We start from the raw sequence: 25,282 nt of genomic DNA, 5'->3' as shown, positions 1-25,282 counted from the left end.
TAGCCAACAGACACATTTGAGTGGTATACTTGAAATCAGGCTGAGTGTACCTTTGATTAGGATCTAAGCACAGCTTTGAAATGGGCTAAGTCTGCAGCTTCTGAGAAGCACCTGGCTCTTGCCAGAAACTATCGTGGTGATTTAATCTCAACTTTTATCTTTAGTTTCTAGGATACTGCAGATATTTACTACTCTGAGTAAATCCCCTGAATTAAGGTGGTCAGCTTCTGGGAGTAAATATTTGTAAGTCTCCACTTAGCCCCTTGTGTCTCTGGGGGCACTGTGCATGGGAGACATCTTCGTTTATCAGGATTTAAATTTGAGGTCCTGAGTGCCTACAAAATAACCCCAATATCTGGCTGGGCCTTCACAAGAGAAGTGAAATTGGTTCCAGGTTTTTTTGCCACTGTTTAGTCTGCCATTTAATCTGCCAAGGCATATCCAAGTTTAAATTGATTAAAGTGTTCTCATTTCCTGTCCTGAACATGTTGTGTAATAGCCTTCTTTGGCTTTTAAAAATATTTGTTCTGTTTCACTCCAGCACTGGTGGGTGAAGTAATTACCATGTCAAATCAGTCAGTAGGATGCCTTGAAATCTGCTAGGTCCTGTGCCCTGTTGGGGCAGGACTAGACTCTGCCACATATGGTTTCTGGGTCATAGGCAATATTTACGAGTTGATGGAGAAAGAGAGATCTTCACCAGCTGTTACCAAGAGAGGGCTGGTATAGTAATTTTCATGTTTTAGTCATAAGACTTACTTTGAAACAAAAATATGCTAATAGATGTTGTTCGTTTCATTGCCTTTAGTAAACTTTTCCAGATCTTCAGTATTAATGTGTGTTGTTTTTTTTTTAGTCCGGGGGTTCAGTTTGTAAAAATTCCAAAAGCAAGCGATGAAAAAATATCAGAAGCTTAGAGATCTTTCCACGGTTTTTGGTCAGTTTGGTGTCGTCATCATCTAAACATAGGCAGGCTGGACTGGGAGAGATCTCTTGGGTCACAGCTCCCTTGTTTTCGCCTTTCACAGGCACTGTCGTATTACCCTTTTTACAAGCGCATTCAGCTCTGTCTTAGTGCTTGTTTTTTGTCCTCATTTGGGAAACTGTTCTCAAATGTTGCAATTCTGAAACGCTCTTTGCAGCTTCTTCACATTTCCCTTCTTTATTCCTGTCCTGTTCAGAAGGACGGAAAACTATGCTCTGGGGGCTAAGCCTAAAGGCAAGAACAAAATTGGACTCTGCAGGTTGGACAAAAAACGTTGGCAGTGTCTCCCACAGGTATGTTATTCCTTCTTAAAGCTCTCCACTTTCAGAAACAAACTGCACAAACATGAGATCAGAAATCATGTGCTTGAATTAGCTAATAAATAATGCTTCCTGGCATCTGCAGCAACAGTACGTAATCATCTTCATTATACAAAGTATAAGACTCTGTTTAGTACCAAATAGCATTTCGCATTGGCCTCTTGTAAATCAGAGCTATTTTGATGTTAAAAGACAAACATGGATTCAAACTGCAGATTCGGGTAATTTGCTCCACCTACTCAAAAGCCAGCTATTTCAGGAGTGAATTTTAGTGATTTACAATCCCTATCTCATATTTCCAAAAGGCATTTCTTTACCAGTTTCCAGTTTTTTTCCCATCACTTTGTCTTGTTTAGGTAATACATAAATCTATCAGAAAAAAGCGTCATCTATAACCTCTGAGGCCCCTTAGTGACAAGCCCCATTGTCAAAGGCAGGCACTTTGCCAGGAAACTGTGACTCCCAGAGAGAGTGTGCAAGGTTAGGAGGAAAGTATACTATTGCCAGAGAAACTGTATTCCAAGTGGATTTGTGTGGAACAACAACGATATCCAGTGACTGGTTTAATTAGCCACAGATGTGTTTTCTAGAACACTGTCCAAGAAGATATACAGTACTTTAAGGCTTGGTTCAGACATAATGATCTTCTGAAGTCAAATCAGATCCAAGCAAAATTGCATTGGTACTAGGGAAGCTTTAAAGGAATTGTGTAATATGATTCAGACAAGTAGATGAATCAGACTGCTGCGAACTAAACAAGGAGCACATCGGTGAGAGATGAGGTAAGACGACTTGCATAGAAGTGTGATAGTTTGATGTTAGCGGTTTGCTGTTAAAATTCGAGCTGTGGTGGATTGACATGGGCAGTTAAACGGGCACGTTATGTGGGCCACCTGCCCAGAACATGCGTGTGGAGGAGAATCTCCCAGTGGTTTCTTTCAGCTTTTCAGAACATACGAGTGCTTGGTTTTGCACTTGCCGTCTCCATTGCAGTATCTCTGTCCCTGCGCCACTCCTCCTACATGGCAGTGCTGCCGATTTCAGTTTCTAAGAGGATAATTACTCTGCTGAGGGCAATGCACTTACTAAATATTTGGAGAATTTCACATACTGAAATCAGAGTACAGGTGAAGGCTCTGGGACTTTTCTCATACCAGAGAACTTTGTCTCGGCATCACAGCTTGAGCAGTACGTGGGATTTTCTGTCCGAGATGGGTGTTGAGAAGCTCAGCTTCCATCCTGCAGCTGAGTTCTGACTCTTGTTCTTAAAGTTCAGATAAGACAGACAGCGGAGAGAAGTCCTGCTCAATTACAGATCTGCTAAATGGTTCAAAGTTCTGGGGGAACATAAGCAGCTTAGTTACTGTAGTAGTTAGAACAGGAAGCAAGAAAAGCTTTTGTTGTATTCTCTGACCTAGTTCTTTACCATGTTATTTACTTGAACTAAATTGAATAGGGTGTATTAAAATGTTGTCATCAAAAAGGACCTGGAAGTATTCAGCTTAGATTCTCATTGCAATAAGCATTAATAGTAAAAGTGGAATTTAAAAAATAGCAGTTTTGTCAAGGAGTTGCAGGGGAGTTATAATTTTCACAATAGAAACAGCATATTCTTGTGGATGAAAATTTATCTCAATCGCTGTTTTTCAGAGCTTTATTAAATGTTTTTAACGCTATTGGTGTAAATGTGGAAATGGATCTGGTTAGGTTTGCTTTGGATTTCCAGATATAGTTCCAAAGAGGGATCAAGTGCTGTGAGTTTATTCACAGAAATGTTACTTTCTTCTTCTTTCCTTGTTACGTGTTTGTAATAATTTGTTTTAATCAAGGAAATTGTATTGCTTCCCATCCTCTGCTTCCAGTTTCCTCTCACTTGAGCTCTGAATTCTGCTTCAGGAGATTTTGCACTTCTATTCTTAGGAATTTTTGCAGGTCACATGCAAAGCCGAGTGTGTGTGTGCATGCATGCATGTATGTCTTTAGACAGCATACCAATAATTAGAATAACCCTGCAAAGTCATGGCTTTGCTTCAGGAGAGCTCATGGCAAAAAATGAAACATGCCTCCGTTTTCAGGTATATTTTCTCATTTTGACCTAAGAGAGCCAGACAACCTGACAGCTGGCAGAATGTGTTTTTCCTAAAACATGATTATTTTGGAAATGCTCATACATATGGCTTTATTTCTTGTCTCTTTACAGGGTCTTTGTAAACAGAAGTTTAGCCATGGAAAAGATAAAGTGTTTTGGTTTTGATATGGATTATACACTTGCTGGTGAGTATCTTAATTTTTTTTGTCATTGACTTAGTTTGGAATATTGCCTCTTGTTGAGCAAAAACCAGTTACTGGTTGGGCTACTCCAGTTAGCAGGTGCTTCTTCTATTAGCAAATGTATTGTTCAGTGTTCATTACACTTCCATTTTAGGTGTTTCCCTTAAATTTGTTATCTGCAAGCTGTATTTGGTCACAAGCCATGTTGCTGTAGTACAGTTTCAAGTGATTATGGGTGTCAAGGAAACCAAAGCTTAGTAAGTCTAATTGCTTCCTTAGATTCCACTATATTTTGATACTGCCCCCGGAGCAAGCTTGGCTTTGAATAACGAGTTAATTTCTTTTATCCTTGGTGCATATCCTGGGTTACACCTTTAGCCAGCAGGTTCTCCTGTGTCCTGCGAGGGTCTTTTTTGAATAGGTTTTCTTCTTTCCCACTCCTCAGTTGGCCACATCAGTGACTCATTTTGAGAAGAGGCAAGGCAGGGGGAGTGTCTTGTGTCATCTGAACAAGTTCATTTAGAAAGCTTTGCCCATTCTTTATGGCAGATAGGCTTTGGGAGGTTGCATAAGACCTTTTAGTTTCATAAAATTTTTTGCATGACTTCTCCGTCTTTCAAATACTCGACAGGCAAGTTCTCTGAGACTTGGTGAAGGAAGGGTAAAGTTACCGGTTTCTGCATAATCAGACTTGCATGATGTTATGTATTTTAAGGAAGGAAGATAAAAAAAAGCCCACTTCCACTTTCCTAGGCTATAATATCACACAGGCTGTAATATAACTGAGGATGTCACGTACAATCCTGCCTTCTTTCTCACTACCACTTCCAAGGTTGTGGATAAAAATTCCTATCACCCTTGATATTTCAATTTAGAATCGTTGTGAATATAAACTGAGAAAATGTGAGGTAGAGTGTCAGGGTCACCTAATGCAGTATGTCAGCTATGGTCATCTAGTTACTGTGTCTGCTGAGAAGGCATGAGGGATGAGTAATGTGGCTAGAGACAGTGTGAGGGTCACAGGAGCTGGGGTCAGTGGCTAAGGAAAGGGCAGGAAGGCTTCCATGTGCTCATGGTTCAACACAGTGCTGCAAGGAGCAGTTTTGGAGGCTGTGGCAGGTAACTGCAGTTTATATTTAGATCACTTGCTTTTGTTCTTTTAAGCAGTTATATATGAAAGGTTTGGTTGTTCAACATCTTATTTATACCTCTGTTTAAAGTTCCTGCCACTTTTTAAGTCATGAAGTGTGTTGTCGTTAATCTGTGCTGGATCTGACTGCAGGCGTGTGCTTTTGGTGTTTATGTTTCCCGGCTGTGACAGCCTTGTGGCAGTGCCTTTAAGGAGTGCAAAACAGTTGTTCAAGAACAAATGCTTAAAAAAAAAAAGTTGTGGGTTTCACTTCCGTAACAGAAAAGCAGCTTCTGTGCCTTTTGCAAACTAGCGGCATTTCCCAATGACTCAGGTGATCCCAGCGGGGCTGGCGTGGAGCATGAAGCATGTTGCTAACTTTCATCATGACAGAAGGAGAGCTTCAGCACTATCCTCACTTCTCCGACTGTTCATTTTACTCAAGTGTTGCTTGTTCCTGTAAACACAGAGCAAAAGTGTTGTCATCCACAAAACGATGCTTGGTTTGATGAAAGGAAAAAATGTGAATGTTGCAAGCATCCTAGAACAGTACCCGGGAACATGGAAACCTGGGGCTTCCAAGGCTGGAAGATCACAGTGCTACAGTTAAGCAGGCAAAGTCAGTGCATTCAGGGGACTTGAGTGACAGGGTATGGTGCAGAAAAAGAAATGGGATGTGGTCTGAGCAGAAAACTGGAAATCTGGACTGCTCTGGGGTAAGCTGCTGTTCTATGACTTCTTCCATGGTACAACAGAGATAATAGTTGCAGATCATTTTACAAGGAGTTGTGAGAATGTAATTAGGTTGGAAAGCCTTTGCAGATGAAAAGCATTATGCCTGGTAAGTACTATTTCCCTTTTTTTCACTAAACTGGGAAATTAACGTACAAAATTACCTGTTTGTCTTCTTATGTTTCAGTCATCCTTTCTTCTCTGTGTGGGCTTTTGTTATCTGACCATTATTTGCTATATATAACTGTCACACAGAAGAAAAATTACTTATTCATTGCAGGGGCTTTAAAGAGTGTAGTGTTAAAATATGATTATGATTATTATTAATTAATTGGAAATTACAATGAAGAAGTGGGGTGAGTGAAGTATGGTATTAGTATGTTGTAGTGCATTCAATAGACCCTGTCGTGTTTTCTGTCTGGGCACGTTATCCCTTAAACACTCTTTCACATGGACGTACTACTGTCTAGATTAAAAAAAAAAAACCAATGTAAAAAGCTAGTTTATCTGTAATTTAACATCTGGAAATAGTATCTGCATACCAGATGGTGCATGCTGAGCAGAAGCCTTTTGGAGACCATTCAAGACATGTAAATAGACCAAGGAAGAAGAACGGAAGCATCTCCAGTGTCATCAGCTCCTCTTCTAGTTTTCTGCATTTGTACTTTCAGATATTGCTAAGTCACTTTTCTGTAAAGTTGTTTAAAAATATCCCAAGCACAATGTTCATATTCAATGATTGAAGGCAGTCAGAGCTATTGACCCTGCCAAAAACTATATGCGACGTCCTTTCCCCACACTCTGTCATGCACTTTCACATCAGAAATAAACTGATGACATTCATCCCATAGATGACAGTCATACACTTTGACATCTCAGAAGAAGAATGATTATTTTGGAACACCTTGAATTACCCATCTTGTGAAGAGGAGGCTGTGGTGTCAGTAAAAGAAAACACATTTTCACTCTTCTTTCTTATTCCCAAATCAGTGGCCACTGGTAGCACCAAAAGTCCTGCTTAGGAGGTGGTTCAGTGCCAGAGAAGTCAGAATCACTTGACTTATTTTGAACTTTAGAAGCTTGAGACAGTTTTGTTCTTGTACTTTATGAGTTTAAAGACACAAACCTGCTTACAATAACACTGTTTTCTGTCTAGAATAATCTAATTTTGGTAGGGACATGGCATTTCCATTTTAAAGTATATTGTAACAGCTACTGCACACATGCTGCAGTGATCATGTGTTCTACTACTAGCATGACTGAGAATGTCAGCTTGCCAACTGACAGCAATTTTGGTATCATCATGTTACATTGCACATAAAATACAATTTCATGCACTGTTTTATAGGGTGGTATTTCTTAGCCTTATTAAAGGACCAGTTAACTCAAAATTGAAAAAAATCAAGGCTGGCTGATACAGCATTGCCACAGTGATCTTGTTTGCTTTCAAGTCAAAATTAGGTTAAACTTTGAATTCTTGTTAATAACTTATATGTTCTCTCATTGTGTTTGTCTCTTTCCTTGCATAAGGTTGAGAAATACTGTTAATGGGTGGGTTGGGCAAACAAAGTCTTTTTGTCTTGAAGAAAAGAGCCTGAAGGTTTTAGCCTTCTCTTCTGAGAAATTATGGACATTAAATTGCTGAATTTGTAGCCACTGTGATTACAGCTAGAATTAATTTGACTGCTTGGGAGCTCAAAATAAAATGAAAGCATATTGAAATAACTCTCACAGGTTTCAGATTCCTTGTTTTCCAATCAAGGATTGCTGTTGCATCCTCATGGGGTGAGTAAGATGTCCTACATGTATGGAAACTCCCAAGTCTCCCTAGGTTTATGTGCTGGATACCCTAATACTAGAGGCTCAGAAGTCTGTGTTGTATGTGCGGCTGACTGACCCCTTCCTATTCAGTCTGTTTGGTTTGCTTGTGTTAGTGAATCACATTTAGTACATAAAAGAATGTTTCTTTTAAGCTAGGTGTTACTGGGAGGAAGGTCGAAGGAGCAGGAAGAACAGCCAAGTTTGACTGTGGTTTGTGCGCATAGTTAAATAGCTGCTGCTTGAAATCTTGGAGGGCTTGACACAAGCAAGAGTCATCAGCTATTTCAGCCCTTGCTGTTAACAGAGGTTAAGACAAGTTTCTGTGATGTTACGCAGCTGTCACCCCAGCGGCCCTTCACTCTCTGCCGCTGACCTTGCTGCCTGCCAGCCAAGGAGTGAGGCCCGTGCCGATTCCCCAGGGTTCCCTTGCTCCTTGGAAAGCAACAGCTTTATACCAGGATCTGCAAATTACCTGTGAAGGGCTGTGTTTGCTGTCAGGGCAGAACTGAGAATTTTTGAAAAATTCCTGTTTAAATCCTTGAGATAGAGAGATTTGAGTGTCCTTTTGTAGCGCATTTTTGTTTGCTAAATCGTAGTTTCTTTTATTATCTGAGTGATTCATCCCTGCTTATTCATCCTGGCTGGCTAGAAGACCAGTAGTCAGTAACAATTCTCGTCTGCCTTCCTGTTTTACTAGTACTGTCAAAACTGGCCATGCTTCGGCAAAGGAAAATGTTGCATGTAATTCAAAAGATTCACAGCCTTCTCTGTTTTGTGTTTACTGCAAACTGCAGGAAGAAAGATAAAGGTATGTCAGTAGAGAGCCTTCACTGTAACACTCACCTGAGACTAGGAGTTGGTGAGGCCTGTTGGAAATGCAGCAGAGAGGGGTTGGTTTCACAGCATTTTATTTGGGTGCTTCCTTCTCAGTGTGAGCTACACTTGTAATGAGTAGGTCTGGATCCAAGTAGTGCAGGAGGCCTTGGCATTACTACGTCTTAAATGGGACAGGTTGCACAATGAGGTGATGAATAGATGTCCCTTGACAGGAGCAGGGCTAAAGCAGTGGGGTTCTCAAACTGGCTGTAATTTTACACCGGGCCATTGGCAGATGGAGAGGGAATTAGTAAGAATTACAAACTCAATTGTGCTTGAAAAGATTCCTCTGTGACTACCCTCCTTCTCCAAAAGTTATGGCCACGTTGAAAGTTTTATCTTCTATCTCAGGTAGGTAAGTTGTAGTATCAGTAGTAGGCAGGATGCTTTAATTTCAAATGCTTTTCCTGTACTTAAATCACTGCTGCTACCATGTTTTCCAGAAATCAATAATAAAATTATCACTGGCTGCTGAAAACTGTTTCAATAAAAAAGAAAGGGAAATGAGCCTTGAAAAATACTGTTTTTATTGTGTGTAAATATGATTAATACAACGTAATCTGATTGGAATATAGCTTATGTCCTGGAAACATTGCCAACTTAAAGCCAAGATTTGGTGCACTGCAAAGATTTTATTGCAAAATTAATTGCTTATGCTTTCAGCTGTAGCATTTTCCTTCTCAGCATGTGGGAAAAGACATGGGAAAGACTAATGCTGTCCAAAACTTACTCCAAAATGCAGCGCGTAAACAGATTTTGCCCCTTTCTCAAGTAGGCGTTTGTGTCCAAGCCATCCTTGCAGTTTGGAGGACAGGGAAATTTTTCACACCCACATCTTATTTTTGAAATGTTTTTCTTTACCTGTTGACTCTGGAAAAGATACAATCAACCAGAAGGTAGGATTGGCATGTTCCTGCGTGTGATCTGGGAGAAAAGATGGCAGCTGAATTGAGAACTGGTTCTTCAATCGATCTAGTATTTTTACTGTAGCTGAGTTGTATCAGTTTTCTGTGTTTCAGTTTCCACAACTGAGAAATGGGACTAATGAATTTGTGCCTTGTATAAAAAATTTCTGGATTGCACATATGAAAAACAAAGTATAATTGTGGGAGTTTTATACGTGAAGGATTGAACTGAATAATTAAAAAAGCTGCCGAGCTTGTAATGTAAGTAACTACAAAGAAATATTTGTTCTTCTGTTCAGATACTGTTATTATCTGTTTATTGGTACTGGACTCCAATACAAATGTTCTAACGAGGCTCTCCTGCTTAGGTTAAAGGTTTGTGTTTAGTTTCATCGTGATGTAAGTACTACAGGCTTTGAGGCTCTTTTGGGGATATACTAAGCAGTTTTGCTTCTTTCCCAGTTCTCTGGATAATACAATTCTTTGTGTCATACAGATAGTATGGTGGCTAGAGAAAGGAATTGGTAGATGTGACAACAGTAGCCTTCAGACTGTCCTAGCAAAAAAAGAGCAGTGCCTTGACTATTGCACATCTGCTGTCTACGTTTTCACATTTGCACATTTCCAGTTTAACAGGTGCAGATTTTGCAGATTTCAGAGGCTGGTTTAGCCATTAGTGTTTTAAAGCTAAAGGCAGATGGAGAAGCTAAATTGTTCCTAGTATGCTTTGAGCTGGATGTTTTCTTAAATACCAGTGCAGTGCTCGAGTGGCTACTGTCTCTGCTCTCTTTGTGTTGCTGCTCTTCGGAGTTTGACCATTTAAAGCTGTATAATGAGCAAACCGAGGTCTGGAGCTGTGGGATCTCACATGCTGGCATTGCGAATGAGAAGTGGAGAAAGCATGTGTTGCTTGCTCCATCCCAATAAATCACCACTGACAAACTGCTAATCTGCTGTCTGTGGATTCTTGAAGAATCAGTGTTAGACAGAAGCTGCTGAAAGAACAAGTCTTCACAGTGTAAGGGAAGTTTCAAAAGCTGCTATATTCTGTTTTCTTGCTCTTAAAAACATGAGAATAACACTAAGCTGGGTTAGCAGGCTGTTAGTATAGCAATGGCCAGTTCTTGTCGTTGCCAGATGGATGGAAATATGGAGGTATTTTTCACTCTAACAGACCCCCTTATCTAGTAATCTTAATACCACAACAGAAGTACTATTAAGTTGCAAATACCCTTGTGATGACACAAACAGCTTACTCTGTAGGAGGAACCAAAGCTGAGAGTACAGAAGGCTTTAACTCCGAGATCACATGTGTGCTGTTGCTTTGTGAATGCCTTATTTTAGCACACCACAGAAAAACTTATGTATGTGGCTTATTGACAGCATGGGCACTTGTGCTACATATAAGCCCAGGTGCACAACGTTAAACAAATGTGTAGCTTTTGAGGCTCGCTCTCTTAAGTGAATATGGAGAGAAATAAGAAGCTGGATCTGTTTGGACACTAATACACCTGAATAATGCCTTAGATATAGTGTATAAATGGCTACTATACCTTTAAGTAATTTTCTTTTTATTTCTAGATGCTAGCAAATTATGTTTGAATATGAAGCCCATGCAACTATTTCTTCCCTGTTCAGAAGTCTTCACTGAAAAACTAAGCCCATATTTTGGCACAGGGGTTTGTTTCCATGGAAATGCAGGGATATTTCCAGTATGGGATTATGACTCCCAGTGGGCTGTATCTGAGAGAGTTAAATTGTGAAGGCCACTTGTTAAGCACAAAAAAAGATTCTCTTGTTACAGGGTAACCATAAAAAATTCCCATAAAAGAACAGGTGACTGTGTAGTCATCTTTAAAATATTATTCCAGTGCAAAGGAATGTTATGCCAACTATTAAAATAGACAAACTGAAGTTTCCTTGAAATGCAGAGTCTGTCTGAATTGCTTCTGTCAACATGCAAAATGTGACCTCAGTGCTGCTGTTGTTACCTCAAGCCATGCATTTTTATTCAGCAGAAGAAATCTTTCCAACACTAAGGTCTGTTTTGCTAGCCTCTGAGGCATATCCAAACAGCCCAAATCTTTGTTACATTGAAGGCAAACAAAGTGCAGCAGCAGAAAGCTAAAAATATCTGGAATTTACCAATGAGAGCACTAATACGCCTGCTTTGGGAAGAGTTAAAGCTGATGATACTTGACAACACTTTTGTTTTTAAAACAAGTAGAAATGCAGCACTGAAAACAACCTGAAGTGTAGACCCAGCAATTCAAGCTGAGCTTAACATAGAATACTGTGTCAGTCCTTGAAGCAACAACAAATCCTGTCTTTACAGATCCTTTTAGCATGCAGAGTGGGAGAATAGGAGCTGATACTGTTCCAGGTTAGAGGTTTTAGAGCTGAAAGCTGTGCTGTGCACTTGGGGATGTTTGCAGGAGCATTAGAGGTAAGGAATTTTCCATCGCTCTTAGGCTGCAGAGTGGGTGCATAGCTGCTTTAGGGGCACTACTGCAGTTGGGGACTGCAGAGCCTTTGTGCTTCTCTATAGGTGTGTGCTGGTGTCCACCCAGAACCCTGTATTTGGCATTGTCAGAAGAAGGTGCTGGGGAGCCACTGAAGCTCAGATCCAAAAGATTCAACCCTCTGATGATTAGTGACTTTTGCCTTGCTTCCTGTTACCAGATTTACTGTCAGAAACATCTGTGGCTGCAAGAGGCTTAGTGCAAGATCTAGCTGTTTATACACAGCAGAGCAGCTTGTGTGTTAAGCATACAAAGTATCCTGGGACACACCTGGAGGTTTTGTCAAGGTCTTGTTTGCTGATCACTACAAATACATAATTTCTAGTGAAATATAAAAGGTACATTAAATACTGAAGTGTGCTTAAAGCCAGCTTTGTCTTACTGCACAGAACACTTCTGTGTTTGAAAAGGTTTCTTTGGGTAAATGAAAATTATGATCAATATGGCAGCAGTTTCTTCTCACTTCAGACTGAAAAATTGAGTGAATTCAAAGAAACAAAACATACTGTTGCTACCCATTTTGTTTGTTTGGTACTATGAAAACTCAATTTAAATATCGGCTGAAATACTACAATTCTGCTTTGCATAATACAGTGCGTTTTTATTTATGGTCTAGTGGTTAAAATCAAAACCCAAGAGTCAAGAGGACTGGGGTCTGTTCCGGGCTGTTTCTCAACTTGTTTTGACCATAGACAAATCCTTTATGGTCACAGTTCAGCTGAGTCCATAAACAAGTGGCAAGTCAGTGATTCATCACGTTCCTAATTGAAAACATATGAGTTGTCCCATGGGTTTCGTTTGGGATTTCTTGCGGTTACAATTAGGCACGTTTACCACTTCGTCAGTTTGTTTACAGGCACTGAGCTCCCAGGTCAGCACAGCACAAACGTGCAGGACTCCATTGCCCTGCATGCAGGGAGGCACATAACAGGCACGTGTTTACGTAGGCAGAGACAAACTGAAACCCATGCTGTATGCAACCAGGGCTTTAAACAGGAGTGTCCATTTTTCCCTTCGTGTCCGGTGACGATGCTGTGAAGTGAAATGTCTGCAGCAGCCGTGGCAGAAGTTGAGGTAACTCTTGATGGGTCTTTGGAAAGACAAATGCAAGGCAAGGGGAGCTGGAGGTGCTTACCCCACTCCTGGGATTGCCAAACCAGCTAGGCGTGTTTGTATGGAGGCTCCTGTGGTACAGGTACATGTACCAGTACCTCTGCAAGGTTTCCAGTTCTCATGGAAAAGAAAATCCTCTGTTGTGTTTCCAGTGCGAAATGGCACCACCCTGCCAGGCTGTGCCAGCCAGGAGTGAGTCTGGGCTCCCGTCGGAGCTGAGCAGTCTGACTCCGTTGTCAAAACCGAAAGGAAGCTAACACCCAAGTGTGAAACTTAAACATGACATTTCAGATTCCTTCCTGTGTAAGTAATGAATTATTTTAACATAGAGAACAGCATAGGTTGAAACATTACCATTTCCCTTTTGTTAGGTTTCAATGACTGCCTGACAACACCTCGCCTGGTTAGAAAAGACTCTGTAACACAGAAGCTGAAGTCATTAGTATTCTAGAGCATAAATCCTCTTCTTTTCTAATTATATATGAAAACCGGCATTGCTGTGTAACAGGTTGTTGTGGTTTAATGCCAGCCAGCAACTAAGCACCATGTAGCCGCTCGCTCGCTCCCCCCCCCTGCAGTGGGATGGGGGAGAGAATCAGAAAAAAAGTAAAACTCATGGGTTGAGATAAAGACAGTTTAATAGAACAGAAAGGAAGATGATGATGATGATGATGATGATGATAATAATAATATGACAATAATAATAATAAAAGAATTGGAATATACAAAACAAGTGATGCCCAATGCAATTTCTCTCCACTTGCTAATGGATGCCCAGTTAGTTCCTGAGGCGCGAACTGCCCCCCTCCGGCCAACTCCCCCCAGTTTATATACTGGGCATGATGTCACATGGTATGGAATATCCCTTTGGCCAGCTTGGGTCAGCTGTCCTGGCTGTGTCCCCTCCCCACTTCTTGTGCCCCTCCAGCCTTCTTGCTGGCTGGGCGTGAGAAGCTGAAAAATCCTTGACTTAGTATAAACACTACTTAGCAACAACTGAAAACATCAGTGTGTTATCAACATTATTCTCATACTAAATCCAAAACATAACACTATACCAGCTACTAGAAAGAAAATTAGCTGTATCCCAGCTGACACCAGGACACAGGTTATGAAGATAATAGATACCCTGAAAGGAGGGGTCAGTGTATAGAGGTCAGATAGCATTCTTCACTACCTGGTTACTTCTGGGGATCCTCAGATCTCTGGCCCTAGAGCTGAGACAAACTTTCCTCAACTCTGGCAGTATGTGAAGTACTTGCCCAACATGTACCAGTATGTTTAATTGGTATTGTTGCTTCAGTGGGGTTTATTTTTTAATTAAGTCCAGTGTCCCAAACACCTCCAGGACTGGTCACTCACTGTTTCCCTCGGGATTCTCAGCTAGAGTTGTGAGTCAGGTGATCGGAAGTGCCAGGGAATAAGTATTTGGTGCTTGTGTGAAATAGTCAGCGGTGTGGTTGGTCATGGAGGGGTGACTGTGACAGACATCCTGGCGGTAGCTGGCACTAAATACCCAGCTTTGGGGCTACGTGCAGAGGAGTTGTTGACAGAATGGAGAGGTCTGGGGATAGATCTATCCTATTTTGGGACACTAGTCTAGGATCTCATTTGATAGATATTGTTGAGGCAGGATACATAGATACTTGTACTGTTACAGGGGATGGGGTTGTGAAAGGGGGTCTTGGTCCTCAAGGCTTTAACTAAGCACTTTTCATCAGCACAACATTGATATAATGTATTTCTAATATGTACTTGCATTATTTATTTGTGGTGCAATTCAGAATACGATCAACATTTGCAGCACTTTGATCCTGCTCTTTAAGTCAGGTTTGTGTAATTTCAGAAATGTATTTGCGCAAGCTTAATTATGCATGTTGTGCCTGAGACATACATAAATCTGGATACTAGCTACCCACCTGCCCATATATGTCCCTAACTGCCTGATTTGCATGCCTTACTCACTGGGGAATAAGCAACAACTGAAATAACCTGTTTATAGTTATTTTACTTTCATTTCTTCAAGACTTAACACAAAGTAATTGGGCTGCATTTCCTGTGCTTCAGAGAAAAGGCTAAACCCCTTGCATTATCTGTCCACCTTTTGGCTTATCTGTCTTTGTGTGACCTCTGGAGAACCGAGATAGCGGGTAAAATTTCTGATGATTGTTAGTTCAAGCTTTTTGCAACCCTTTGGAGGAGGTCATCACCTCTAGTTAGAGAAATACTGATCTTATCTGAACACCTGAAAGTCAAAAGCCAATTAGTTTCATCTGCCAACCGAAACAGTGCGGGTAGACTAAGGCGTTTCAATTCCCAAGAGACTCTCAGTGGCCAGGGCCAAGGACAGGGGAGCCCACGGCGCAGACAGTGCTCTCACCATCTGCGTGGGGAAGGAGTCAAGCCGGTACGTGCCCAAAGGATCAGAGCAGGCAATGCATCGGCTGCAGAAAGCAGCTGCTCCCGTGAAGTCCCCTGCCAATGCGGGGGTGTTTCTGGGGGCACTGCAAGCACCTTTCCCTGGGCTGCTCTCGGCTTCCAGCTGGGAGGGAAGGCAGGTAAGGAGTTGGCTGATGGAAGAGATGAAACTCCTTCAGGAGATGCTAGGACGTCATGGGAGAGCACACTGGCAAAAGAGAGTGACAGATGGGGAAAAACCGCAGGCAGGGATGAATTTCATCAGGTCATCATTTAGTAGTCCTCGCCCTGCCTCTCACCCCAGAGGAGCTGCTCACTCTGCAGACTTCTGTTACTGCAGCAACCTCCCAAGCTCATCTTTGCCTTCCTAAGCCAAGGTGCTGGCGATGAGGAGCTGCTTCCTCAAAGCTGCCTCAGTGGTGTGGGAAATCAGCGTGTTGCCACTGTTCTCAATTCACGGCTTTTACCAGCACTAAATCTGTAGTGGTTGGAAATAAAATGGCTAGGCAGGACTGGCTTGCAGGTGTGCAGTTTGAGACAGCAAATACGTCTCACAGAAGTGACATGGCTGAAGCAGTGCAGAAAGGGGTGGTTATTGTAACTTCAGCTCCTGCTTCTCTCCTGTGATCCATGACTAGCTTTTACAAAGCGTCAACAAGCCTTGGAAGAAACCATGTTACATCTTCAATGAGAAGCTGCCCTGCCTGAATTTGAAATCTGTGTGTGGAGGAGGAACAAGGAAAGAAAAGGGCAGCCCTTGAAGGGCTTTCTCCTCCACACAGCTTAAACAGAGCCATCACATGCACTACAGCCTTCCCTAGCTATTCATTTTGAAACAGAACAAGCTTTTAACACTTTATTTTCAGAGAAGCCTTCCAGGAGGTCTGCATACTTCTGTGGGTCCTTGTTGCAACATCATTCCAATTCATTCAGCTTTGTATTTAGTGCAAATTGGATCCCAAAGTTATTCCTGATTACTCTGTGCATACCTGTAAGTTGCAGAATAGGTCTGGTCTTACTGTGCTTGCAAACCAGTGCACTGCAATATGGTCCAGCACTATGTGCAGGTTTGGTACCAGTTTATCCCACAATGCTTTGCACATAAAAGCCCAAGCGTAAGTGTGTTGAAGTCTACAGTTGAATTTAGACGTGCTGTGTCAAACTGACCCGGTGTGCGAGGCTCTTGCTGGGTGCGCCTTCAGATGTAGGGCAAAATTCTCTTCTCAGATTCCCAGAGTAGCTCCTGACTCAGTCTCCTGAGTCTCCTGCTCTGACACTTGCAGGCATTTTGTGGTGTGAAGGAAAGTGAGTGCACTGAAAGGAGTAATCTGCCACCGACTGAGGAATGGACAATAATGGCAAAGTCCCCAAAAGAGCACAAGACCCTTTCTTGAACCAGTTGCTCTGCGTCTGAGAGAAACTCGAAGGGTTTGTGTCACTTGGGCAATGTGCTTGTAGCCCCTTCCTCCTAATTATCACTGAGCTGATGATCTAAGACTGCTTTGTGGATATGAGGACAGAATTTTGCCTGCAGGATGCACGATTACCAACTGTGTCTCCTCTGTAAATCAGTTGTAAGTGTATTTGGAATAGCTGCCAGGCCAGCTTCTGAGCTTACCGGAGGACAGAGCTCCAGCAGATACAGTCCCACATGGCACAGAGCTGTTGCAGTTTTAAAATCAGTCTGATTTTTTTCTTTAACAGGGGAGCCCAGTGTAACTCCGTCAAGACTGGAGTGACACTCTGAATCTGCATCTGCCTCATGTGAGTTAAAATCCTGGCAGCAGCATTTTGCATAAGCTGGAGCCTCTGTAGAGATTTTTTTTTCTTTTTTCTTTTTTTCCTTTTCAGGAAGGCTATAAAATTGTTACTGTATGTGTCTTGGCAGCAAAGGTAAAAACAACCACACAAATGCATGAGAATTGCATACGTTGTTGCACAACCCCTGCTCATTCCAGATCGGCTTCCCTCCTAGCACGTACTGTGTAAGGGACGCCCGCACTCATCACAGACCTGAAGGCTTGCAATGTTCACTCCCGGGGTGCTGCTTTTTACCTTTCAGTAGTATAATGTTAAGCCAACTGATGGTGTTAAGGGGAGGCTGAAATGCTGTCAACAGGCTTCTGCTGTTTTTAAACCTTTGGTTGTTTTCTTTCCACCCCGGTTGCATAATCCACGAGCGCTGTGTGCTGATGGCCCTGCGCCGCTGAAGCATTTGCCCGTGTTGGAACATGGACTATTAAAATAAGTGTGGTCCTCTGGAGCCGGGGACTTGGCATGGTGGCAGAGACATGGCCATCGAGTAGTAAGAAAGAGAAAAAGAAATCAGAATAAGTTGTAGCATGTGCTTTGGTTTTACTGTTGTCCCACGTACGTTGGGCAAGGATGCTCTGAAAATGGGTTCACGGCTCTGCCTCTTCACCTGTCACAGAGTTGGGGATGCTTGAAGACTGGGCCCTTCTCAGCTGGGTGAAAGAGCTGAGCACGGAGACACTGCATGGCAAATAGCTGAATTCGTGGCATCGCCATGGCACGCAAATTATCTCCGGTTGTGGTCTCAGCAACCAGGTGTGAGGGAGGGGGTTGCTTCAGAAAAGTTTAAAACTATTTTTCCATCATGCAGCTGCAGAAAAAAATACTGATCTGTCCTCTCTACTCTTTTTCCCCATGGATGCCTGAAGTAAACAAGATAAGAAAGAGAGCGACCAGCCCTGCGTACAATATTGAAATACATTTTTTCATCTAGTAATGCATATAACTGGGGCATCTTCCCTGAATGGGCTGCCATAGTGGCAGCAGTGTTAGCCTGTTCATACTTGATCTGAAGGAGGCGGATCATTTGTTTGCCCGGAAGCTCATGTTACTGAAACAGGCATTCGCACAGCTTACGAGAAATGTCAGTGGGTTGTGGCTCGTGCCAATTGATGCAGCATGTGCTGTGGGGTAGGGTGCTGTCAAGGTGGGCTCAGTGGGCTCTCAGTCTGTTCCCGGCTGTGTGTCTAATTAAAGGAAAGTTTATCTTGAGCAATAAGTATGATGGTAATTGGAGAATATTTATTGCCCCTTTCCCGTTTCCAGGAGTCCAGTTTCCCATGTCTCTGTTCAGTTCATGTATCAAGGAGAGGGCTCTCATTTTCCAGATATTGTGGAGTGGTAGAAAAATAGGTTAGGGATCTGAGGCATGAGTGAGCTCGTAGTTTAGTTTTATTCAAAGAGATGTCAAGGAAGCAAAATCTAGAGCTTGAGAGGTCAGGGGAATAACTGCCCCCCCCCAAAGAAACACTGAGATTAATCCTGTTGCAGTACTGCCTCAACAGAGACTTGGGATGATGAAGGCTGAGGTTGATACCTGTTCTTCAGCCTTTTTCCTACTGGTGCTTCAGCTTGTTTCCTTGGACACAGAGAGTTAGAAGGAGGTCTGTAGTGATAAATCTAAGACAGAGAGACAAATACAGAAAGGAAGAAATTGAGTCAGGGCATTTTGTGAGCAGCTGGCCACATGTCCCACCACAGCTGTTCTCTGGTGGAGTGTTAACAAGATGCACAGGTTTAACAGAAAGCCCTACAGTTTCCCTGGAAAGGTTGTGCTGAAGCTGTTGATGAACCACTTCTGCTTGTCCAGAGGAGATGCCAACGTGCTCCTTGAGATTTTTTGTGTCTGGGCACCATGGTTGGTGGGTTCAGAAAGAGCAGGGTTTCCTTGGAGAAATGTTTTGTTTGGGAGTGATGTTTTATGGATAAGTTGGTAACATGGTCAAATTCCCAGGAGGCTAATGAGGAGGAATGCAGCAGCTTCATGGACAGAGCGGGAGCAGGACTGGAGACTGCTTCACATAACGGGGAGCTTTGCAGCGCTTTCACCTTCTGAGAGTATGTGCAGGTGTATTTATTACCATTTTCCCTGGGAAGTGCCTTTACTGTCCTGCATCAGGGGAATTCCTTTTTCCAGATGATGCTCTGGTGTCACTCTCACAATGTTGTTCATCACCTAACTGCCTTTTGCTCCCTCCAACTCTAGCTCACTCCCCAGAATTGCCTTGTCAGTCACTGCTTTCTTCATTAGCTGTGGTTTTTGATTGCTTATTCCTATCTGTAGCTCAATCAACCCTTCCTTTCCTAAAGGACAGAAAAGACTACGTGCATTGAATGTTATATCATGTTGTTGATGTTTGCCATTGGTATAATAACGCTTGAAGATTTTGATAACTCTTTTATTGGTTTTAGTTACTTGTTTCAGAACATTACAGGTTTGCTTATTACGTTTTTAATGGTGTTAGTTTAATGGGGAAAATTAACTCTTAGGATTCTGGTGGGTTTTAGATTATTAAGAGATACGGGAGCCCTCTGTCACGGTTACTATGATCTGAGTCTTTTGACAGTCTCGTTTCTTCTATAGTCCTTGCCTTTTTAGTATTTTATATATTTATTTTCTCCTCTCAGATTAAGCTTCTGTATTCCACAGTATATATTCGGTGGTGATTACCTGGGCAATATAGACAATGTGGATTAATATATATTGTGAAGCCCACAGATGTGCTAGATCTCCCTCAGGAAAAGCAGTCTGTCTTCTAACAAGCTTACTGTTTAACTTTCACATTTTTGTATTTTACTCAGCTAAATTTGAAATATTCAGGTGTTTAAGACAGTTGGGCCCACTGAACCCACGGTAACCCTTATTGCAGTCAAGGGTTGTATTTGACCTTGTTACATCTGAAGACCAATTCAAGACAGCGACATGCAGCAAATGTAAACAAACCTTCAGAGAAGCACAGTGATTTCCATCTGTCATAGAAACACAGTGATTTCCTTTCAAATGTTAATTTAATGATCTGATTAAGCAGTAACATTTCCAGTAAATGGGAAAGTCATCTGCAGGCAGAAGACAGGCCTGATGGTAGGAATGACTTGGTTGAACAAATCCATTTCTTTTGCATTGAGCTAAGGTGTGTGTCACAAATGAGCAGCTCCTCTGAAATGTGAGAACAGTAAGCTTGCTTAAAAGGGTAGCATTTTGATGCACAAGGGTAATAGCTAACAGATTTTTACAGTACCATATGGTATTATTAACAAACAAATCGTATGTTAACTTCACAGCTCTACCTCCAAGCTACCTTAGTCTGCAGCAAACATAAATTCCCCTGAGATGAAATCTGGAGACAATATTAAGCTTTGGGATTGTATCCAGAGCAGTAACGGTAGCACAGCAGCGATGAATTTCAGGCTTTCAGACCATGAATACATGTGTTCCCAAAATTTATTGGTTTCTTCATCAGCTTTGCGAAAACATGGCAAACCAAAACCTGATCTGAGCAGGTGGAACAGGGAGCATTCATGCATCTGCCTAACGGGACTGGAGGGAGAGGTGCTGCAGTTTGAAATACATTTTTCCTGATGCAGAGAGCTGTGATAGACTGATGGATATTTCATCTGGTGCACTCTGCTGCTGAAACCTGAACTGCGGCTCCGCTCGGCTGCAGTCCTGGAGCATGAGCTAATTCCACCGTGGCTCCGGGCTGGGGGACCCGAGGCAGCGAAGGGCAGGAGCGAAGGGAACGTGTGATGTGGAGGAGGGAGGAGGGTGAACGGGTACATTACTTTTAACTGCCTTCTTGTTTAACCCCCTAGCTGTTTTCAAATTTTCTAACTGAAATCTCATCTTGGTACAGTGTATAAATCCCCTGAATACGAATCTCTTGGATTTGACCTGACCGTAGAAAGATTAGTTTCCATTGGATACCCTCATGAGCTGCTCAATTTTGTGTATGATCCTGCATTCCCTACCAGGTAAATGACTAACAGATACCGACCCAGCCTGCTTGAGGCCTTGAATATTTGTTCTGTAAAGTTCATAGGCAACACATGAGGCCAGGTTTTCAGAGTTGTGCCTGTGAAGCCTGTGGTTGACCACAGATCATGGGGAAGGGAGCAGACTGCTCCAGTATGTGGAGGGCCTTTGCACACATGAATCCATGCCAGCAAAGAGGGAGTGTGCAAGAAAAGAGGCCTGCTGAAAAACATGGTCCAAAAATAACCTTTCAAAGCAAAGACAGCAGAGACACAATTGGATGGAGAGTTAAATCAAAATCAAGGAGAGGCGGAGCCGTTACTGTCCATGAGGCTGCTAGAATGTCTCAGAACATTTTTCTTTAATGATTTTAATTAATAGTGTCCTGGTGCATAAGACATCCTGAAAATTAAGCTGACAGTAAACAACAATAAAAGTGGGACCAATCCAGTTCACTCATCCAGATGAATCAAACGCCGAAAGCAAAGTTAATGGTGCAAAGTTACTGAATTCTTACGTTTTGTCTTTTGATAGCAGAGGTAAAAAGGACATTGCTTGTTTTAAACAAGGCTTTTGATTTAACTCTGCATCTTTAAGTTGTTTCCACTTGTGCCTTTGCTGGATTTTGCTTTTTTGACTCCTTTGGAGCTTCTTTACAAAAGGCTGGACCAGAGGGTCTGTTGGCTTGTTGTTCCAGTTTTCAGTCTGGCAGCCTCCTTCCTTCCCTCCTCTCAGCATGTTTTACACTGAGGCTGTTGCTGGGTGCGTCCATGCCCGTAACAAGACAGTAGCCCTTCACAAACCTGTGATGAAGACTCCATTAAATCCACTGCCTTCATCCCAGGGAGGGGACAGACAGGATGTCTCTGTGGGAAGGCTGCGTTCTCCAGATGCAAGCTACTAGATAAGTGAGACAGACTTTTGCTGGAGTTGGAACCGGGAATGTCCAAAGCATTTTGTGCAATAGTTACATGCCCCATCTGGCTCTGTGTATGACAGAGCGATGAAAAAGATGGGAGAAATTCCTTTATCACACCTCGCTCTTCCTTGCAGCCCAGCAGGGCTGTCAGGGGACCACAAACACAGGTGTCAGATTTGTGACCCTGTGGAAGAGGCCCACGTCTTCGCTGGTATGTGCATAGCTAAGCCTCTGCCGGGTTAAACGGTTCCGTTTTCAAGTCTATGGAGAGCAGATCAGCTGTACCTTTCACCTGGCAATGCAGGGCTCTTGTTGCTCACCTGCAGCCACGTAGAATGGACAGTAGGGACCCCATCTGCATAATAACAGCAACACTGTTCTGATGCCCCATGCCAAGTGAGCAAGCTGTTCTAGAGCTGATTTGGAAAGAACTGCTATTAAAATAGTCACCGCTTAATACAGTTGCTTCTTCATATCTTAAATCACTTTCTTAACAGAGGCCTGGTGTTTGATACCCACTATGGAAACCTGTTGAAAGTTGATGCCTATGGGAACCTCCTAGTGTGTGCACATGGCTTTAATTTCCTCAGAGGGTGAGTGTTGACTCTTGGCTGTTCTTTTTGACTTAATACGCAATTTTGTGTCGCTGATCCTCAGGGCACCCATTGTATAAGGATTCACGGGGGCTCCACTAACAGCAGCTGCTGTATTGGTGTTCCTACAGCTCCAGGATCGACTGGGGATGCATTGAGGGTCCCAGACACAGCAACAGCCCATGGTGTTTATAGAGGAAAGGTCCATGCCCGCACAGGCACATCTGTAGCGTGCTAGGAATAGAAGAAAGTGTGCTGTGGGGAGGGGTTGATGGGATAATCCAGGGGCTGTTCACCTGTCCTGGCACAGTTTAACATCAGCAGCTTGTCAGTTAAGACAAAGCCATTGTGTGAGGGCTGCTGGGAGCAGAGAGGGCCTGCGCCCTTGAGACGCTTAACTCCACAGCCATTGATAAGAAAGTTCAAGGGTCTGAGCTGGCTTGGGGAAGAAACAAGCTTTCTCTACCCCTTTGTGTTTCTGACCTTTGAGGGTGTCAGAAGTGAGGCATTGCGTGCCGTTTCCTGCAGCCTTCCCTGGCTGCTTGCGCTTCTCTTGCCCCGGAGAAGGTGCTTTAGGAAGCAGAGAGGATCGCAGTGTTACGTGCCTGATGTGTCCCAGCAAATCCCCTAGTATCCCTGCTGTGAGGGTGGACGGATGGAAGGCAAGCGCAGGTCAGCTCAGGGCCCCCAGGGTGACAAGCCGTCATTGCAGGTCTGTAAGTCCTTGCATCAGGAAGCCAAAATTTAGGAAAAGCCCTTATATATGCACTCAAGTTTCTCTTTGAGGCAGAAGTGATCTTCAGAAGCTCCAGAAATGAAGGAAACCAGAATAATTAAATTACTTTTGTCATTGCCACCCTGCTGATTAATTGCAGAGGGCCCCAGGCAAACCTCCTGCAGCACAGCCGTGCTCTCCCCTACTGAAAGCTGCTCGGGGGAGAGTAAAGCAACACATGGAAAGTGGGGGAAAGTTTAAGATAAGCAAACAATGAAAGTGCAGATGATTTAAGGCATCCTCATAGCCAGCAGCATGGGGCTTAAGGTCGAGTTGTGGACTCTTGACCACCCTGTTTCACTGTGTGGGCTCTGCTCGGTTTGCTGACTCAGCGATGAGGGCTTTGTGCTTGTCTGTGCTGGAGCCAGCGCGGTGAAGGGAACGCCAGTGGATGCAGTTTTGCCCTTGTGACGCTAGTGCACATGGGAAAGCTGGGTGTTGATTAAAGCACAACAGACTGTAGTTAATGGACCCCGCTACAACTATATTTTGCAGGTCAGCACATTTTATCTTCATTATTTTTTTGTGGTTTCATTCTTCTCCACTTTATCTATTCTCAGGCCTGAAACACGGGATCAATATCCAAATAAATTTATCCAGAGGGATGACACAGATAGGTTTTACATTCTGAACACGTTATTCAATCTACCAGGTGAGTCTAATGTGAGCCAACACAGGCCTGTTTCTGTGCCTTTGAAGACAGTAAAGCTTTGCTAATGTCATACTCTACTTACTTGGTTTTGCTTTTTTACATGAACTTTCTTCTTTTGGGCACAGGGCCTAAAGTTAGCTGGCTGTATGATGTTATCCTTGTGTTAAAATCTTGCTTTGTTTCTTTGCAGAGACCTACCTATTGGCTTGCCTAGTGGATTTCTTTACTAACTGTGACCGGTACACTAGGTACGTTTTCCCTCCGTTTCGAGGTGCTGATGGTACAGTAAGATTGTTACTGCGAAGAGCAATACAGCACCGATGGAGCTGTTCTTAATATCAGTGGAGGCCCCTCAAGTGGTTTTGGTGGGGAAAAGTTCAGGCCTCTTATTCTTTCGACGTTAAGAGAATTTAGTGGTGACAAGATGATCTGTGTGTACAGCAGAGACTGGTTATGAGGGTTTTCTTCACAGGGTATATCAGTATCACCATACTGACTGATACTGGTATTTGGGCCAGCTTCTAAGACCAAACGGTCATTACAGGGTGATTACAGGCACCAGACAGCTCATTTTGAACCCGTGTCCATTGGAGCCATGTTTGAACTGGTAACTGAAAGGCTAAATTTCCTCAGACAGTTACCACAAGTCCCTCATGTCATAATTGAGGACTTTGTTCACTTAAAGGTAAAATGCTCAGGCATAGTGTGGTGTGAAAGGCTGTTTGTGCAGCATGAGTATTTACCTAGCTTTCAAATAGGTATAAGCATAAAAGCAAGCTGCAGTTTGAACTGGCAAATGTGAATGTTGCTGTGCTGCTGACTCATGTGATGGGTCATCTCTGCATATTATATGAGTGGAAGGCAAAGGTTTAATGGGATTTTACCTGGGAGCAGAGGAACTGTTTATGCCGACAATCCATCAGGTGAAGCATCCTTTCTCAGGACAGGCGTGATGATTGCTGTCATAATAAACACAGCTCTGTTTAATCCTCCTTGATTTCTTCTGATGCAAACTCTCATGGGTGTCTCAAAGATACCTCCACAGTATCTTGTAGAGGGAATTTGTGATGTTAACTCTAACTGTTCAACACAGAAGTAGTTCCTCCTCTCAGCAGCGAGTATTACATTTAGTTGATTTCCATGGCACCCCCTTTTTTAGTGTTGGAAAGAGGGAGAAAGAACAGCACTCTGCTTACTTTCTCAGTGCCATTAATCTGCAAAATGCTGCAAACTGCACAGTCCAGTCTTTTTTCCTCCTTGTAATACCGTGGGGGAGGAATAAGAGTTGCAGTCACAGAAAGCTGTATTAGTGCTATGGAGGTACAGGCCCGTAGTTAGGAACTCGCATCCTAAAATTTAAACAAACGTTCTTGGGTAACACGCAGATCCTGTTAAACTCTGGTTGAAGCCTTCTTTCAAGTCTGAGCCACGGTAAAGTATTAAATAAGAAACCATTATGGTAAGAT

The 25,282-nt window shown here is 42.8% G+C and overlaps 1 protein-coding gene across 3 annotated transcripts in view; it reads left to right on the top strand.

The window, feature by feature from the left end:
• Nucleotides 1–25,282, top strand: part of NT5C2 (5'-nucleotidase, cytosolic II) — a 63,807-nt gene that overhangs the window by 28,717 nt on the left and 9,808 nt on the right. The window contains exons 2-8 of one of the 3 annotated variants that reach the window (XM_052799067.1): nt 3,506–3,579; nt 16,797–16,856; nt 18,859–18,962; nt 20,759–20,876; nt 22,294–22,389; nt 23,725–23,816; nt 24,007–24,064. In XM_052799067.1, the coding sequence (XP_052655027.1) occupies nt 16,855–16,856; nt 18,859–18,962; nt 20,759–20,876; nt 22,294–22,389; nt 23,725–23,816; nt 24,007–24,064 (470 nt within the window). In that variant the 5' untranslated portion in view covers nt 3,506–3,579; nt 16,797–16,854. Of the gene's footprint in view, nt 1–1,955; nt 2,088–3,505; nt 3,580–16,796; nt 16,857–18,858; nt 18,963–20,758; nt 20,877–22,293; nt 22,390–23,724; nt 23,817–24,006; nt 24,065–25,282 lie in introns of those variants that run through there. The other 2 variants (XM_052799068.1, XM_052799066.1) reach the window with 2 other exon arrangements.

Source organism: Harpia harpyja, chromosome 10, assembly GCF_026419915.1.
Source record: "Harpia harpyja isolate bHarHar1 chromosome 10, bHarHar1 primary haplotype, whole genome shotgun sequence".
Lineage (NCBI taxonomy): Eukaryota > Metazoa > Chordata > Aves > Accipitriformes > Accipitridae > Harpia > Harpia harpyja.
This window is presented reverse-complemented; position numbering and strand designations above follow the sequence as displayed.